General features: G+C 41.0%; 1 protein-coding gene across 1 annotated transcript; it reads left to right on the top strand.

Moving 5' to 3' along the window:
• Positions 1-3,731: 3,731 nt before the first annotated feature.
• Positions 3,732-6,172, top strand: RPL37A (ribosomal protein L37a). Its single transcript, XM_055398123.2, has 4 exons — positions 3,732-3,863; positions 4,241-4,369; positions 4,921-5,003; positions 6,045-6,172. The coding sequence occupies exons 1-4, from the start codon at positions 3,861-3,863 to the stop codon at positions 6,106-6,108; spliced, it is 279 nt and encodes a 92-aa protein (XP_055254098.1). The 5' UTR covers positions 3,732-3,860; the 3' UTR covers positions 6,109-6,172.
• Positions 6,173-17,700: the final 11,528 nt, after the last annotated feature.

Genomic DNA, 17,700 nt, shown 5'->3' with positions numbered 1-17,700 from the left:
AGTCGCTTTAGTTGTGTCCAACTCTTTGTGACCCTATGGATCATAGCCCTCCAGCCTCCTCTGTCCATGGGGATTCTCCAGGTGAGAACACTGGAATGGGTTGTCATGGCATCCAAGGGATCTTCCCTACACAGAGATCAAACCTGTGTCTCTTGTGGCTCCTACATTGTCAGGCGGGTTCTTTATCACTAGTGCCACCTGGGAAGCCCAAGATGGGCTTTCATTGGTGGCTCAGATAGTAAAGAATCTGCGTGTAATGCAGGAGACCTGAGTTTGATCCCTAGGTCAGCAAGATCCCCTGGAGGAGAAAATGGCAACCCACTCCAGTATTCTTGCCTGAAGATTCCCATGGACAGAGGAGCCCAGTGGGCTATGGTCCATGGGGTCACAAAGAGTCAGACACTTCTGAGCAACTAACCACTGGACCACTAGGGAATTCTCCAGTGCTTGTTCCTCAACACTCCTTCACCAGTCCCATTTGTTTGCAATATATTTTAATTTACAGTTTTCTGGAAGCGTAATTAGCAGGGCATAATTTGGTAAAGAAATCTCCAGAAATCATCCCCCAAAGGCAGTATGTTTCACTTCTGAGGGAAGAGAGACTTATTCCCTTGGCCCCCTGCCATCCTTCATCTTCGAGGCACAGAGAATGTGTGAACGGAGCCTCTGGTGAAACTGAGGGATGCTGAGCACACCCTACTCCATCGGTGGTACCCACGAGGCAGGTAGCAATAGCCAAGACTTTAACAGTCTCATTGTGTTCAAGCTAAGGAAAGTAAAGAGAAAAGAGATGGGCACATTTTTAAGGTAAAAGTAGAGAACAAATCTGTTGTAGTTCCCTGAGTGTGGGAGAACAGAAAATAGGACTGATAAAGCATCAAGAGATATTGAAATCAGGCATCATCATCTCAACAATAATAGCCATCATTTAGAAATGCTCACTAGACACTTCATAGAAGTTATTTCAGCTTCTCTGGTGGCTCAGATGGTAAATAATCTGCCTCCAATGCAGGAGACCCAGGTTTGATCCCTGGGTCTGGAAGACTTCCTGGAGAAGGGAATGGCTACCCATGCCAGTATCTTACCTGGAAAATTCAATGAACAGAGGAGCCTGGCAGGCTATATACAGTCCATGGGATCACAAAAAGTTAGACATGACTGAGTGACTAACACTTTCATTTTTTAAGAACCTTAGACGTTATGGTATACTCATTTTGCAGCTGAGGAAACAGTTCAAATCTTGTGACACAGTAGAAAGAGCACTGGTCTGGAAGTCATTCATTGGCTCTATGACCTTGGGCAAGTCCCTTGACCTCTCTGGGCCTCAGTTTCCACTTGGAGCTATATTAAAGCCTTTTTTAGTTCTAACATAAGTGGATTGACCTTGAAATGCAGAGAAGCCCAGACAAATAAAAATCCCCTTAAAAACTCATCATCAACATTATACCATGCAAGGTACCATTTCCCTATGCAACATGTATCCATTACCACTGTCACGCCAGGCTCTGTGCTCAGTCCTGGGATGCAAAGGTGGACAACTGAGACTCTGTTTTCACGGAGTTGACTTGTGGTGATCTTGGCTTGTGGTTTTTTTCAAATAGACTTTATTTTTTAGAAAATTTTAAGATTTATATAAAGAAAAAAAAAAAAAAAGGGACCTCCCTGGGTCCAGTGGCTAAGATTCCATGCTTCCAGTGCAGGAGGCCCAGGTTTTATCCCTGGTCAGGGAACTAGGTCCCACATGCCGAAACTAAGACTGGTACACCCAAATAAATAAATAAGCATTTAAAAAAAAAAAAAGAAGAGAAACTTCCCTGGCAGTCGTTAAGACTTCTCGCTCCCAGTGGGAGGTGGGAGGAGGGTTCAAGAGGGAGGGTGGGTATATGTATACCTATGGCTGATTTATGTTGATATATGGCAGAAACCAACACAATATATAACAATTATCCTTCAGTTAAAAATAACTAAATTAAAAAGAAAGACAAAAATAATAAATCTTTGTTAGTGAAGCAAAGGAAAAAAAAATTCCATGCTCCAACTGCACGGGGTACCAGTTTGATCCTTGGTTGGTGAACTAAGATCTCAAATACCAGTGCAACATGGCCTAAAAAAAAAAATCGAAGAGACTGTACACAGTTCCCATATACTTTTTAAAAAACCCAGTTCCCTCTGTTACTAACATCTTACATTAGTACATTTATTATAATCAATGAACCAATATGTGCATGTGTGCTAAGTCCCTTCAGTCATGTCTGACTCTTTGCAACCCTATGCACAGAGCTTGCCAAGCTCCAGGCAAGAATACTAGGGTGGGTTGCCACGCCCTCCTCCAAGGGATCTTCCCAACCCAGGGATCAAACCCACGTTTCTTATGCCTCCTGCATTGTCTTTACCACTAGCACCATCTGGAAAGTCCCCAATGAACCAATATTTATATATTATTATTAACTAAAGTCCACAGTTTATTCACAGCTCTTTAGTTTTTACCTAATGTCTTTTTCTGTTCCAGGATCCCATTTTACATTTACATTCATGTCTCCATAAGCTCCCCTTGACTGTGACAATTTCTCAGACTCTCTGTTTTTTTATGATCTTAATTTTGCAGGACACCTCACAATTCGCATTTGTCTGATTTTTTTTTTTTCATGATTGGACTTCGGTTATGGGTTTGGAGAAAGACCACAAAAGTAAAGTGCCACTGTCATCGCACCATTTCAAAGGGACATGCTATCTCCATGATTTATAACTGTTGATACTGACCTTGACTCGGCTTTGCTAGTGTTTGGCAGGTTTCTCCATTGTGTGGTTACTCTTTCCTTGCTTTCCCATATTGTGCTTTTTGGAAGGAATCACTCTACACCGCCCACAGTTAAGGAGTGAGGAGTTATATCCCTCTTCTTAGAGAGCAGAGAATCCACATAAATTATTTAGAATTCTTCTGCAAGAGTTGCCTCTTCTCCCCCATTTATTTATTTATTCAATCATTTATTCACATCAGCATGGATTCATGGTCATTTATTTTCTACTCTGGGTTAAAAATCAACAAAACTTGATTTTTTTGCTCAAAAATTTCCATTATCCATTGGGAGTTCTTTCAGTTGGTTACCTTGTCTCTTCGACATAGCTCCATCACAGTAGGGTTTTTTGTTTTGATTTTTAAGCACTTCCTTACTTTCTGGCACTACAACACTTCAGGCTCATCTTGCCTATGTCCTTTAGCAGTCCTGGGATCATCATTTCTCCAAGGAGTCCTGGCTCCTTTCATTGTAGAATGATATTAGAAACCCAGATCTGAATGCGAGGTGTACACATTTCTAATGGACTTAGAAATTTTTTTTTCATTTTTTTCCAGTTATAAATACACAGTCATTTTAAGAGATAACTAGAAAAATGCAGAAATATACAAAGACAAAACTCAGTTTAAATATCCCCACTACCCACCACCACAGGGCCTGCCGCTTTTAGAAGGCATAATGTAGAAAGCGTTGAGATCTGAAATCATATATTAAGCACTTCTCTAAGTGCCAATGAGTGAGCAAATTACTTAAAATCTGAATCTTGTCTATAAATGGAGGAAATCGTACCTCCTTTGCAGGATTTCGTGAGATATATGTACGATAATGTCGATATGTGAAAGAGCTTCTGCTATACAGTTTGTCGCTATAATTTGTAAATCACTGTAAACCTGTCAGAGATGCCTCCGGCCACACCAACCCGAAGGCACCGGAGCGAAAAAACCTCCAGACCATAGAGTTCAGTTCCTATCTGGGCCTCCCATACACCACTTCCTGTTGTCGGCCTAAAACCGCGCCTGCGCACTCCTCATCTTCCTCTTGGGCTCGGATCTAGGTTGCGTTAACATGGTGAGTGTTGGTCAGGATGAGGCCTAAACGTTTATCCGCTTGCATCTGCCCCATTTTTTGGTTTCTGTGCCCTAACTTGCCTCTGCTCGCCGGCTCTGTCCCGTGTCCCTGGCCTGCGTACCCTCGCCTGTCCTCTGGGACGCAGATTAGGGCGGTTTGGCGGGGGCTGGCGTGTCCAGGCTGGGTTCACCGGATGCCCCCGGGGCACCGGGCCCACCGTGGGCCCTGTGTTTACGGGGATAGGGTGGGGGGCGGCGGGGAGCTAGGTGGGCAGATGGAAGAACGGTGTGTGGAGGCGCCGGAACGTGATGGAGTGGCGAAGTCCCCGTTCCTGGGTTCTGATACCTCTGTTTTCTCTCTTAACTCATTCCTCATAGGCGAAACGCACCAAGAAGGTCGGAATCGTGGGCAAATACGGGACCCGTTATGGTGCCTCCCTCAGGAAAATGGTGAAGAAAATTGAAATCAGCCAGCACGCCAAGTATACCTGCTCCTTCTGTGGCAAAGTAAGATGGTCTCTGGACGCGAAGGGACGAGGGCGGCATGGTTTCCTTCTCTAAGGGGTCCTCTCTTGAAGGAAGTTCATAAATAGTTTGCTGGTTTTAAGTTGTTGAGCCGTTAGCTGCACACACCGTTGGTGACCAGTTCTGAGATAAGAGTGTTGTTTATATCTTCGAGTTTTGTCAAACGCTTTTCCTTTAAAGAAAACCATTTGGGAGCTAAAGGGAGAAAAGTTATTTGACAGCCCCAGCCTAAGTCAAAGCTCCTTTATGGAGTATGGTTCTGTCAACTTTTGTCTGCTGGTGTTGCTAGATTTTTGTTTAGTGTGTGCAGAAATATTGTTTTTGGAGGTGGGGGGAAGAGGGCAGGTCATTCACATCCTTGGCTGTGTCACCATGGTGAATGCAATTTTTCACCAGAGACCCTGAAATTAGAAATAAAAACATAACTACACAAAATACACCAGTTCTAGCTTCCTAGTGTTATTAGACTTCTGGATGTTTGTAATATAAAAGGCTTTTCTTTGGTTATAGGAAAAACCAATTATCTTTTACAGACCAAGATGAAGAGAAGAGCTGTGGGCATTTGGCACTGTGGTTCCTGCATGAAAACAGTAGCTGGTGGTGCCTGGACCTACAAGTGAGTCCATTTCTTATGGTGTTTGAAAGTGTGTGGGCCATGTCAGAATTCAGGTTTGTTGCTGGATGGGCTAATTTTAACAGATCTGCTAGTTGGGCTGACTACTGAACAACACTTGTGTGGCAGGCTGTTTTTGTACAATTTAAGAGGTCAGTTAGCTTGTTGCTGTACATGTGAGGCCATCTGGCCAACACACCTTTGCTGTTCTAAACAGTATTGGTTGTGCTTCTTCCGCTTTGTGACTGACAAGGGCCAAGAGATAATTGCAGAGGTAAACTTCTGTGTTGGTTATTGATTATATTGGACTTTATCCAATTCTGGAAATTTAAGCCATCCTTGAAGACCTCTTAATCTGGAGATTCATTGCTGAACCTGAAGGCTGACATGGTTTCCCTTTAGCCAGCTTATAAACTCGTGCTGTCCAATACATTAGTCACATAGTAAAGTGATTTGGCAAGTGTAGTTGAAATTTTTCGTTTTTGTTAAATTTAAAATTGAAGCAGTGTAAAATACCAGAAAACGTTGAAATGATAATGTGGATGTATACATACATACATACATACATATACATATATAAGCACCTTGTTGGGGTTCAGTGTGGACAAAAGGGACAATGGAGAGTGCTCTTGGCTGTGATGGATAGATGAATTAGCGTTCATCTGCCACATGAGGTGGAGTGGTTATGTGTTTTTCAGGTACAGTGCCTGAGTGTTGTAGTAAAACATTGTTTTGTCATTTCCACAGTGTGCTTTAGTCAGCTCTGCCACCTTAAACATTGTTTTCTTGATATCTCTCATTGTACCATCTTGTAGTTTATTAGTTTTCTTCTGACACTCTGTCCATTCCTTTTTAGTGAGTTTAGTCAGCCTCTCTCAATCGTTATTTCCTGTTAATTTCATGCTCTATTGTCTTTGAGAAGTCAGATGTATGAGACTGCCAGTAGATGTCATCGTTAAGACTGTAATGTAAAAATGAGGCATATTCTTATTTGCCATTCTGCATATTAACCAGTTTTGGAACCAAATTTGTTTTTCTTTGCAGCACCACTTCTGCTGTCACAGTAAAGTCTGCCATCAGAAGACTGAAGGAATTGAAGGACCAGTAGAAGCACCACCATTTGATAATGTTGCTAGCCTATAATAAATGGGTTAATTTATGTAGCAAAATTACTTTGGCTTGTTAATTTTGTTAGTTACGTGTTCTTATTTGCATTGAATTATTTTTGCTTTCTAAAATAAGGACTTAATTAAAATCCTTTAATTTTTTCTTGGGAAAGCATGCTGAGGTGGGTTGTTATCCAGTTGGTTTTTTTTTCAGTAGTCAAATGATGCATGACATAAGATTATGAGCCTAAGTCTGTTCTTGGTAGAGTTCTTTGAGGTAGATTGGTCCAGAAAATGCAATTTTAAAATCACAGTTAATACGTATTTTTTAAATTTTAAAGGTTAAGATGACGTATACTGCCTCTTAACTTGTGGTGTTTTGTCTGATCATGCATTGCACTTGTTTGAAATGTTTTACACGGGCCTTCAGGAATGGGATTTTGGATTAGCATAGGGAGGTGAATAAGCGTTCATTGGCTGTGGTTAAGAAGCACCACTTCTACCAAACTGCCTGGGTAGCTGTATGGTTAACCTCTGTTGCTTCAGTTTGCTGAACAGTGCATGATAGTGGAATGGCATATATGATGGAAGCTGGGATTTCTAATTTGGAGTCTTAACTGACGGCTTTTGTGTTAACTTTGCTTGGAATTTGGGTGTGATTCAGTATGTAATAGAAAATTAGAATTTTGAAGTGGTGAGGTAACATTTTAACATTTGTCTTGTCTGGGTATTCTAAGCATGGAGTATCATTTAATACCATGACAAGTTAATGAAGTATAGATAATAACTTCATTTACACAAGACAGTTGTATGACTTGTGAATCATGACGCTGGCATTTCAACCCATGCATTCTTGACTCCAGAACTGATATTCCTGGATATACTTGGGGGGAGGAGTTAAGATAGTTGGAGATAGAGACCAACTAGAAGGCTGTTGAAATAATAAATATTTTTGTAGCTTAAAAAAAGTGACTTTTCCAAGACTATAGGAGGCAGCTGGTGGGGGTAGGGCCGAAATTTAGGCTTTTGACTCCTATTCCTTGCTTTATGACTATACTCTGCCTTGTATTTTATGGACTCGGGAGTATGTCCTTTCTTAATCTGCTTCCCCACCCTTTAGCTTGTTTCTATAGCAGTTTTCTGAGCCTTTCTAAGTTGTTTAACTGACTTTGCATCAGAATATAAAGACTAATGCTTGTGTTCCTCACTAGATTATACATTTACAGTCCACTCATTGTATCCTAAATACTGGTCATGTATACAGGTTGCCAGAAACACAAACACATCTAACTGCATGTTTTGTTTTGAGTGTGGAGGTGAGAGCTGGGGATACTTGAGCTTTTTTTTAAAGGATTATCAGTAAGAGATGAGTACCAGAGATAATTTTGGAACCTAAAACTGGGCTGAGAAGAAATTTTGGGAGGAGAGTTGTGATTCATGTTAACTATCTTCCTCTGAAAAACCAAAAGCCATTTTGTTGTTGATAGTACTTTGGGCCAGAATTTAACAACAGGGAAGGGAGCACTGATCATAAGTTTTGGGATACAGGAGTCAAAATGAGTCAGGGATCAAGTTAATGTCATGCTACAGTCAGCTTTCATTTGGAAAATTTATGTGGTAAAAGTGTTCCAAGGTAATTCTCTATATAAGGCAATTTCAATCTTAATATAATTTTTCTTTACCTGAACTCTGGAACACATTCCCAAAATTTATTTGGAAACAACAAAATTAGAAAAGACAAAAACAAGAAAATGTATCATAGTGGTTAGAAACACGGGTTCTAGAGTCAGTAGCAGGGATTTAAATTTCTTTCTAGTTAGTGACCTTGGACATGTTTACTCTTTCTTCAGTTTTCTCACCTGTGAAAGGATATAGTAGTTTTCCCCTCAACAAGTTAGGTCAGTTTGGCCTCAGAACACTCAATAATGGTGTGAATCTTGGAGAGAGAGTGTCAAGTTTGGAGATAGCGGTGTTGTATCTCCAGCATATTTCCCTTCAGGTGGAATCAAGAGGGAAACTGCCTGTGACAAAAGAGTGAGTGTTGGGCAACCAGGAAGTGTTATAAGGTACATTTGATGCAAGGGGGATAGAGGGGCTAAAGCAAGATTTTTTGGTACAGGAAGCTAACATGCCCTGTGTGTGGGTGTGGGTATGTGTCTGCCTGCATACAACCATATGGCATGCCCATAATCTGGAGCATACTACAGTTAAAATTCTTGGGGCTTTTGTGTATTTCCTGTAAGAAGATGTATTTTACTCTGCTGCATTGTGTCTACCTGTGGTTGTGTTACCTGTATGAAGTTGTCATGTCAGTCTGTCAAGGGTTAAGTTCTGGGACATGTATTAGGATCAAGCAATAATAACTTTTCCAGGAGCTTGCTTAGTCTTTTCTAATTGTACATTAGTCACTTTAGCTTTCTCCAATCTGGAGAAAACAAGTTACAGTTTGGCTGCTTTTGCACATGAATCATGAAAGAATTTCTCCAAGCACTGTTGAAAAGGGCTGGACACATGATAGGCTAAGTGGAGCCAATCATTGCTTTTTAGAGAATCTGAATAAAATGATAAGCAAGATAATGCTAAGGTAAAGCACTAAACTTTGGAAAAAGTTCATGGGCTCCTGCCAAGATTACAGAGCTGCCCCAGTTGCTGCCTGTTTCCATTCTGAGTTGTTTGCGTGTAAGAGACTGACTGGAACTGACTAAAGCAGAGGGGGTATTGATTGGAGGGTAATCGAGTGCTTCAAAGGCTAGAAGAGAGGACTAGGACTGTAAGGTGAGGAAACCAAGGCGGTGTTCACAGCAGTGGAGGAACTGCGACAAAATGGTAATGTCTTTTGGGCATTATTCAGAGGTCAAAAACCTGAAGAGTTCAAGTGGCTTGACTGGGATTCCTTTTCTGACCCTTGGCATCTTAGTAGACAGTCGCATCAGAACTACACATGACAGGAAGAATTCGAGAGGAATCAGATTGGCTATAATTTTTGAAGGGCAAGTATTGGTAACATCAAACTTACTAACTCACCTAATTTAAAATTTGTCCCTCAAACCACCTTGTAAATTGCACCTCACTGAAGAACATTACAACTAGGCTACAAGTACAGGCTATAAATTGTGGAAATCTGAAAGCTGTTGACCATGGTCAGAATATGAGCTTATGGAAGTCAGATGGTATCTTGGGTCAAATCATTGGGTATGTGGAATGCTGCCTCCCACCCTAAGGTTTTTATCTCATTCCCAGAATGTAGAATGGGATGGAGTATACTTAGTAACTGGTGAAGTCCTTTTTTTTATTCCTTGGCCAATGGAGGGAAGGCTGTTAGGTTTGGAAAGGTCAAGCACAAACCTAGAATTGTACTCCTCTGCTCCTCCCCTCCACGTGCACCTCAAACACACCCCAATACAGTGAAAGGAATACAGGAGGAATCCGATGAATGATAACCACTGAAAACTGAAATTGTCATGAGCTGTGTTCTTGGTCATAATCAATCTCCGCTCTGATAACAAATGTACTACTACAGCCTGTCGTGTCCAGCCCTTTTCAGTAGTGCTTGGGGAAATTCTTCATGATTCATGTGCAAAAGCAGCCAAAGTGTAACTTTTTTTCTCCAGATTGGAGTAAACTAAAGTGACTAATGTACACTTCTGACCCTGATGTGGTATTAACCTAACAAATGTTTCCCCTCATCCCTATATGCAAAGTAATCAGACTTTGCCTTCACATTACTGGGATAGCAGTATACGTTCTTTACGTAGAAGGCTATCAGTTCACATTCTGTCATAATTCTGATGGATCTTGATCATGTTGATGTCTCCAAAGGTCATGGTAATCCATTACACTGATGAAATAAAGACCAAAGTGAAATCAGAAGTGTTGTGAACCTTACATGCCTTTGACGTGTATGGTAATTTAGATAACACTGCCTGTCTTCAGTGATGAGCAAGTTTCTTTAGACCACCCCTAATTAAGAAAGCATACTATTTATTGAACTTGTTTGGATTTGGAGGTCAAAACAGGTCACATTTGAGTGCTTGCTTGTCCCATTTACTGAGAAACCTGTAAGGCAATCTATTTGGAGTGAGACTGGAGAAAGGACTTGAGCAGGTCCAAGTCATTGTCTGTGACCTAGCACATGCCAGTGGTGGAGCTGCTCAGTGATGCTCCAAAAGAAGAATCACATGCAATAGGGTTTGGAGATAGAGATTTCCATCATCTATTATTCATTGGAAAAGTAGCTCTTGTTTGCCACTGGTAGAATGTCTGAATATAAAGTTTCTATGCATCTGAAACTGCCCATTTGTTACGTGGTCCGTAGAATTATAAAATCAGATGCATACAGCAGCCTTCTAAAATGGAATGTTCACTTTGCTAGGTTGTAGAGACTTAAGTGTCTTGGACCACAACTTAAACCTGCTCCAACGTCTTAGACTTAACCAGCTTGGTTAGCAGCTGGTCCAAGAGTTGAATAAGAAAGAGGTGACAAGGATGTTACAGGGATAAGTTTGTAGATATTTCTTGTTATTTAGATCCTGTGTGAATGCCTACAAAAAGCATTCACTATGGATATTGTTTTCACTAAGCAGATAAGTAAGATAACCCATTCTGTGGATATCAGCAGTTTTCACCAGCCACTACCTTGGGGCTTGCTCAATAGGCCTATGAACAAAACAGTCATGATAGTGTGGATTGAGCCTGTGTGAGCTCAAAAAGATGGACCTCCCCTTATCAAGGATGACCTGGCTGTTGGCTCTGCTCAGTGGCACAGTGCAACAAGAGGCCAATGCTGAGCTAAAATGACACCCACCATTCCCTAGGGGTGCCACTTGGACAGGTGATTATACTGGATGACTTTCATCGTGCAAAGGACCACAGTTTGTCTTAGACAGGTATGGGTATGGATTTGTCTTTGTTGCCTACAACATGTCTGCCCAGCATCAGTGTAGATGGGCTTTCAGAACTCCTAATTCATCACTGTGATACCTATACGGTGTAGTCTCTGACAATGAAGAAAGTGAAGGAATTGCTGCAGTTGACTCACACGCATGGAAGTCATGTGCTTTACCATGTGCCCCATTGCCTAGAGATAGTTTGCTTTTAATAGACTTTTGATGGTTTGCCAAAGGCTCAGTTACAGGACCAGCTGGGAGTTAACTTTCAGTGAGGCTAGGTACTGTTGTACAAGATACAGTATATGCCTTAAATCTAACAGTATATAATGCCTTCTCCCCCATAGGATGCATGAGTCAATCAGTGGATTGAAGTGGGACTCACACCACTGAGGATTATACCAGTTGACCCGCTGAAGGCATTTTTTGTTTCTCTTGCATTGTGACCTTGAATTTGATGGGTTTCAAGGTCTTAGTGCCTGAGGAAGAAATGTTCTTCCAGGGAACAAAGTCCCAGTTCTATTTAAATTGAAGTCTTGAGGCAGTTCTTTGATCATTTTGAGTTCTTTGTGCCACTGAAGAAACTAGCAGAAAAGGGAATCTCTCCAGATACATCATCTTTACCACCCAGTTCTGTTCCAGGAGATTCTCTGCCTTACAGGCTGTAGCAGTGTGTTTACTTGTTCTCTGCCTTCCGGTTAGACTCAGTAAATAGGAGGCAACAGCAGAAGACTTGGCCAGTGAGAAGAAAGGGGAGTCATGATGTTTATTCCCCCTGTTCCTCCTTGCAGAGGTGCTTCAGGTAGACCATCCTGCTGAAGGCTTCAGCTTTCTTAGGTGGCTCTCCCCTGTATTTACAGCTGCTCTGAGATTTAATATCCACTCTCTCCCCTTATTGCTGGAGGCCTAGTGTAGTAATGACTCCCCTTGTTAACTACTGGGAGGCTTCATCCATTGTTGATTTCCCTTAACCCCACCCAAGTTGTTGACCTTAGTTGTTTTATTCCTCTCCTCGGTTTCCCATTATAGTCTCCCATCTGCTTCCTGCTGCAACCCTGATCAAATCAGATGTTTCACGGTAATCTGTTTTGACATTTCTAGGGCTGAAATCATATTTTCCTCCAAAATTGTTCCCTGTCTTTTGTCATCTCTCTCTGATTCCCTGTTCCTAATGTTCTGTAATAAAACATTTTTGTCTTCCCGAATCTTTTCCTTTGAGCAACTTACCTTTCCATTTGTTTATGGTGGGGTTACCAATAGCAGGATCCTCTCCCTTGGTCACATGATACAAACTGATATAACTGATGAAACCTGATTTCTTTTGGGAATTTGTAAATTGGGCAGTCAGACACAGAGAGGTTTATTTGGAACTGAGTCTTTTAGTGGAAGTAAAGGCAGATCATGAATTTCTGCTTCTTAAGATTTCCTAAAGTTGCCCAGGTTCTTCCTTTGATTGGGTGAGATCGCAGTATGGAGTAAAACTCCAGCAGGCTCTACACTGGAAGTAGAAGAGAGCAAGAAATAAGCCAGATGAGCTTTGAGTCATCTTAATCCATGATTGGATTAGTTAATTTAGAATTCCCCTAGCCGCCTGTGAGAAGCAAATGTAAATATTCTCTGGAAAAAGAAAAGATATTCTGAACTTCAAATTATCTCAATGCTTTTTAATATATGATATCTGGAATGCAAGTAAAAACAACCAAGTGTACAAGGAAGTGAGAGTTTGATTTTAAAAACCAAGACAAACAATAGACAATGGAAACAGATCCAGAGGGTATCCAAACTGTAGAGTAAACAATAGACAATGGAAACAGATCAAGAGGGTATCCAAACAGTAGAGTTTCAGGCACTAACTTAAAAGTAACTACTTAATATGAACAAGGTAATAAAAGACAAGACTAAGAATGTCATAACCAAAAATGAAAGATAATTCTTATACTGAAAATTTTACTAGCTAAAATTAGAACTCCATAGAAGGATTTAACGACAAACTAGATACAGGTTGAGAGAGAATCAGTGGCTAGAAAAATGAATATCCAGGAGCACCAAAAACAAGGGAAAGGAACGAAAAAGTACAAGAGACAGGAGCTAAAATGAAGAGCTCTAATACGTGTATAACGAGTTCCAAAAGGAGAAAGAGGAGGGATGATAATGGGTAAGAGTTTTCCCAAATCAATCAAAATCTATCAAGGAACAGATTCAAGAATCTCCCTGCAAGCCTTAGGCAAAATAAATACAATCACACCTAAGAATCTCATAGCATTATGAATACGAAAGACAAAAGGAGTATCTTGAAAGCAACTGACAGCAAAAACGGAGCAGCATTAAGTTAGTCGACTTCTTAATAGACTCTGCTGCTGCTGCTGCCGAGTCGCTTCAGTCGTGTCTGGCTCTATGCGACCCCATAGACGGCAGCCCACTAGGCTCCCCAACCCTTGGGATTCTCCAGGCAAGAACACTGGAGTGGGTTGCCATTTCCTTCTCCAATGCATGAAAGTGAAAAGTCAAAGTGGTCGCTCAGTCATGTCCGACTCTCAGCGCCCCCATGGACTGCTGCCTACCAGACTCCTCTGTCATGGGATTTTCCAGGCAAGAGTACTGGAGTGGGGTGCCAGTGCCTTCTAATAGACTCTGCAAGATGATAGATTTGTATCTTCAAATTTTTTCAAATTCTTTACTCAGTGGCCGTATTCTTAAAATACGAAGGTGAAATAAAGAATTTCAAACAAGAGAGTTTATGATTGCAGATCCATCTACTGGACAGAAAGTGAATGAGAAGACTTGAAGATGCAGGAAATCATGAGAGTGAGCAAAAGGAAATAGGTAAGTAAATACAAGTGAATATAGACTGTATAAGTAAATAATAGACTGCACTAATAAATTTGGGGTGATACTAAAATATAGCAACAGCATATAGGTTGAGAAAGGATAAACAGTATTAAAATGTGAGTTTGAGTGAACTCCGGGAGTTGGTGATGGACAGGGAGACCTGGTGTTCTGTGATTCATGGGGTCGCAAAGAGTCGGACACGACTGAGCGACTGAACTGAACTGAAGGTTCTTTGATCTTTCGGCAAGAGGTCAAACTACAAATCAAGTATGTGCTGTAATCTCTGGAATCATTAAAAGGACAGAAAATAATGTATAACTAACAAAATAGTGGAAATAGAATTAAAAAGCAATTAAAAGGAATAGGAAAAGATTAAAGACCTAAAGAATCAGATATAAATCATAAAATTTAAGGATACAGACACATTAAAAACATAAAGATACAGAAAGGTTTAAAGTAAAAGGATAAAGTTATAACCTGAAAACACTAATCCATGAGGTGAAAGCAGTATTAATATTTAACAAGGTGGACTTTGAGGCAGGAAAGCATTGCTAGAAACAAAGAGTGACATTTATATCATTAAACAGAAAAAAAATGCATACATAATTTTTTAGCATTTTTGGGGCACTGATGAAGATAGCAAATACTAGATAAGTAGGTGAGGATGGCTCTGAAGATGTTCCTGAGGAGCATACTGAACAATTAACTGAAGAACCAGGAGGAAATAGGGAGAACTGATAGGTTCTACAAAGTCAATGCCAAGGAGCAAGAAGACCCAGCAAGTTGGAGTCATCATACGCTAGAAAAGATGTTAATTAGTTAACTTCTAAATAATAATTCAATGAAACAAAAACTAAAAAAATACCAAGAAATATTCCAGCAGCTCAAGATGTAATAGATGCTAATCATTTTTTAGAAAATCAACTTTTTAAGAGACTGGAGCCATTGCTGTCTATGGTTTTGTTCTCTGTTACTGAAGCCTGCTGCTCCATTTACTTGGACTGGCATTAAACATTGATGTATCTCTAGAAATGTCAGCAGGGGAAAACAGGAGTCGTCAGTGTTGTGTGTATATCACTATATTCACCATTTGTTTTGTGACTTTGGGAACAGATTTCATAAGGTGCCATGGTATGGTCACTAGTTCTCTAGATGTTTTTGAAGGTTTAGCTTCCCTGGTAGCTCAACTGGTAAAGAATCCGCTTGCAATGTGGGAGACCTGGGTTTGATCCCTGAGTTGGGAAGATGCCCTGGAGGAGGGCACGGCAACCCACTCCAGTATTCTTGCCTGGAGAATCCCATGGACAACGGAGCCTGGTGAGGTACAGTCCATGGGGTTGCAAAGAGTCGGACACGACTGAACGGCTAAGCACAGCACACAAGTATATAGTGTACTTTGGCCTTGGAACCTGATGGGTTTACATATATTCTTTGGGAACCTAATTGGTAAATCAAGAAAGTACTTATCTACAGATACTCATTCCTTCAACACAGCAGAGATTTGTCATCATGTTTTGGCTGCAAGCAACATATCTGACGCTAGGGGGTGATACAGAATAACCAGAAGAAAGTAACATAGTCTGGCAATGAAGTGTAAGATTTGGAAGATTCATCTGGAGGGCGTATATCAAATGGTTAGGAGCTTGTATAAAATTACAGTTTAGTAATTATTAAGTTATTTTAAAATTTCCATAATGTCAAGCAGCCTAAATAAAGAAACCGAAGGATTTAATAATTATAGGTCTTTTGGGACAAACAAAACGCTTATAATTAAAATGAACTTGAATGTATTTTCTAGGGTTTGCTAGTTTGAAGAGAAAGTTTTAGTATTTTCATTAATAATAAAATTATTTTTACCAGTTTTAAAAACAACTATTTTGTAGTGTTAATTCACCTTTGAAATAAATTTAATTGAATAAGGTTTTGTTTATGAAGCCTTTCTCAAATTTAGGATGTGCACGTCTCTTGACCACATTTTCAGACTCTTCAAGAATTTTTTTTTTTCTCTTTAAAAAGGTCAGTACAGGAGGAACGTATTAAATACACTGTCAAAATCCTGGACTTTCTAATTGAGTAACTAAAGCAATGAAGGCACAATCCAGTAGCCCCCAGAGTAAGTCAAAAGGTTACACTAATGCAGGGAGATGCCCTCATGGCTCCACCACTGGGCAGAGCCAGTGGATTGCTCAGGGGAGGTATGACTGAATAGGGAGCCGGTGTGAGAGGGGCTCGTCTCTGATGAGGGAGCTGTGTGTGTGCATGGGTGTACACATGAACTGGTGTACTTGGCTAAGATTCAAAGGCCAGCGTTAGGGTTGATGTGGTCTTCACTTCTCTTTCCGGATGTTCCTTTTCCTAAGGCTTTCTTCCCTCCCAAACCACTATTCCTTAACTCATCAACTCAAGGCTACTCTGCTTGTAAATTTCCCTGCTTTCATTTTTAAGTTGTGACTAGCCGCAGGAGAGTTTTATCAGGAATACCTGACGTGACCTTGCTGTGAGCCTGATTGTTGACCTGCGTAAGCTCATGTAATCCTCGAGGCAGCCTGCACCAGGTGACTGTGGGACCATATTTTCCGGTGCTCTTCTGGACTTGACTCCTGTTTACGTTTCCAGTCTTATCTGTTTTCATGTTCTGTTTCCACTCTAAGCACTGAACTTGCATCGTGCTTGAAGATCATAGCAAGTATTGGTCACGCTGTCTCTGTTGTTGACTCTCCTCTGCTCCTGCGTTGTCTCCCTTTCTCTTCTCACCAGACTCATGGGATTAATACAGTTCTTTTTTCCATTTCCCAGACAAGGTGAAAGCAGCTTAGAAAAGTTAAATGTTATGTCTAAGGTCACACACTTCAGAGAGAGATAGGAATGTGGAAAAAGGATGAATTTTGGACCTAGAAGTTTTGTTTTCCAGCTTTAGTTCTGTTATTTTAGTGACTTGAACTTCAGAGAAAACTTACTTTTTACCGATAAAAAGATTGAGGTTTCCTGAGCGTGATGCACCATGAAAGATTTTGGTGATGGGAGGGCCGACACAGGCCTGAGACAAGGGCATAAGTTAGGGAGGGAACAACAGAATGGAAAGGAAAAGAAGGTTTTCAAGAAGTAATGTTAATAAAATGCAAACAGGACTCCACTGATTAAATTAGGTCAGGTGCACATTCCGAGCCTCAGACTCAGGACTGCGGGCATATCGCGTTTGATGCACAAAGGTGACCGTAAGGATGGACAGCAGAGGGAGCTCTTGGTAAGTTTGCTCATCAAGCCTGGTCTCAGAAGGAGACAGAAAGTGCCGTCTTCTCTGGTGCTCCTTCACCACGAGCTTATTTCTTCCCATTTTCTACTCAGTGCCATATATCATTTCCCAGACAGACGTGCCTATGCAGTGCGGCTTTGTGCCTACCCTCTTGAGGCCCTGTATGGTTGTGGCTCTGCTCCTCTTCACTAGATAGGGAAACCAAGCCCACGGGACTTGACTCACTGCCCCCAGTTCAGTTACACGCCGGTAAGCAGCTGAGTCAGGATTCTCGTTCTCGGGGTTCTCTGGATTTCTAAAGTTTGGCCTCCTCATCCTCAAGTCACTTTTCTGTGTCCTTGAATGTTTTGTATGCCTGTATTCCTTCTCTGCAAATGCAGTCCTGGGTACTAAGAGGGTTAAAAGGACACTCCTAGAGTAGCATAGTTTTAGTGGGGACATTTTAAAAACACAGTGCTTTAATTCAAAGAAGCCGGTTGTCCTGTAGCCGGCAAGCCTATAGAAGAATGTGGAGGGTGGTGAAGGAAATTGTGGTACCTCGGGAGTGGATTTGGGGGCATTACACTCTCCTCATAATTTCCATTTGCCTTCTCTCTTTTTTTATAAACAGCTGACACTATCTCAGT

The sequence above is a fragment of the Moschus berezovskii genome, chromosome 2 (assembly GCF_049115385.1).
Source record: "Moschus berezovskii isolate FMDL1 chromosome 2, NW_MosBer_1.0, whole genome shotgun sequence".
In the NCBI taxonomy this organism is placed as follows: Eukaryota; Metazoa; Chordata; class Mammalia; order Artiodactyla; family Moschidae; genus Moschus; species Moschus berezovskii.
The sequence above is the reverse complement of the archived record's forward strand: the minus strand, read 5'-3'. Positions and strand labels throughout refer to the sequence as shown.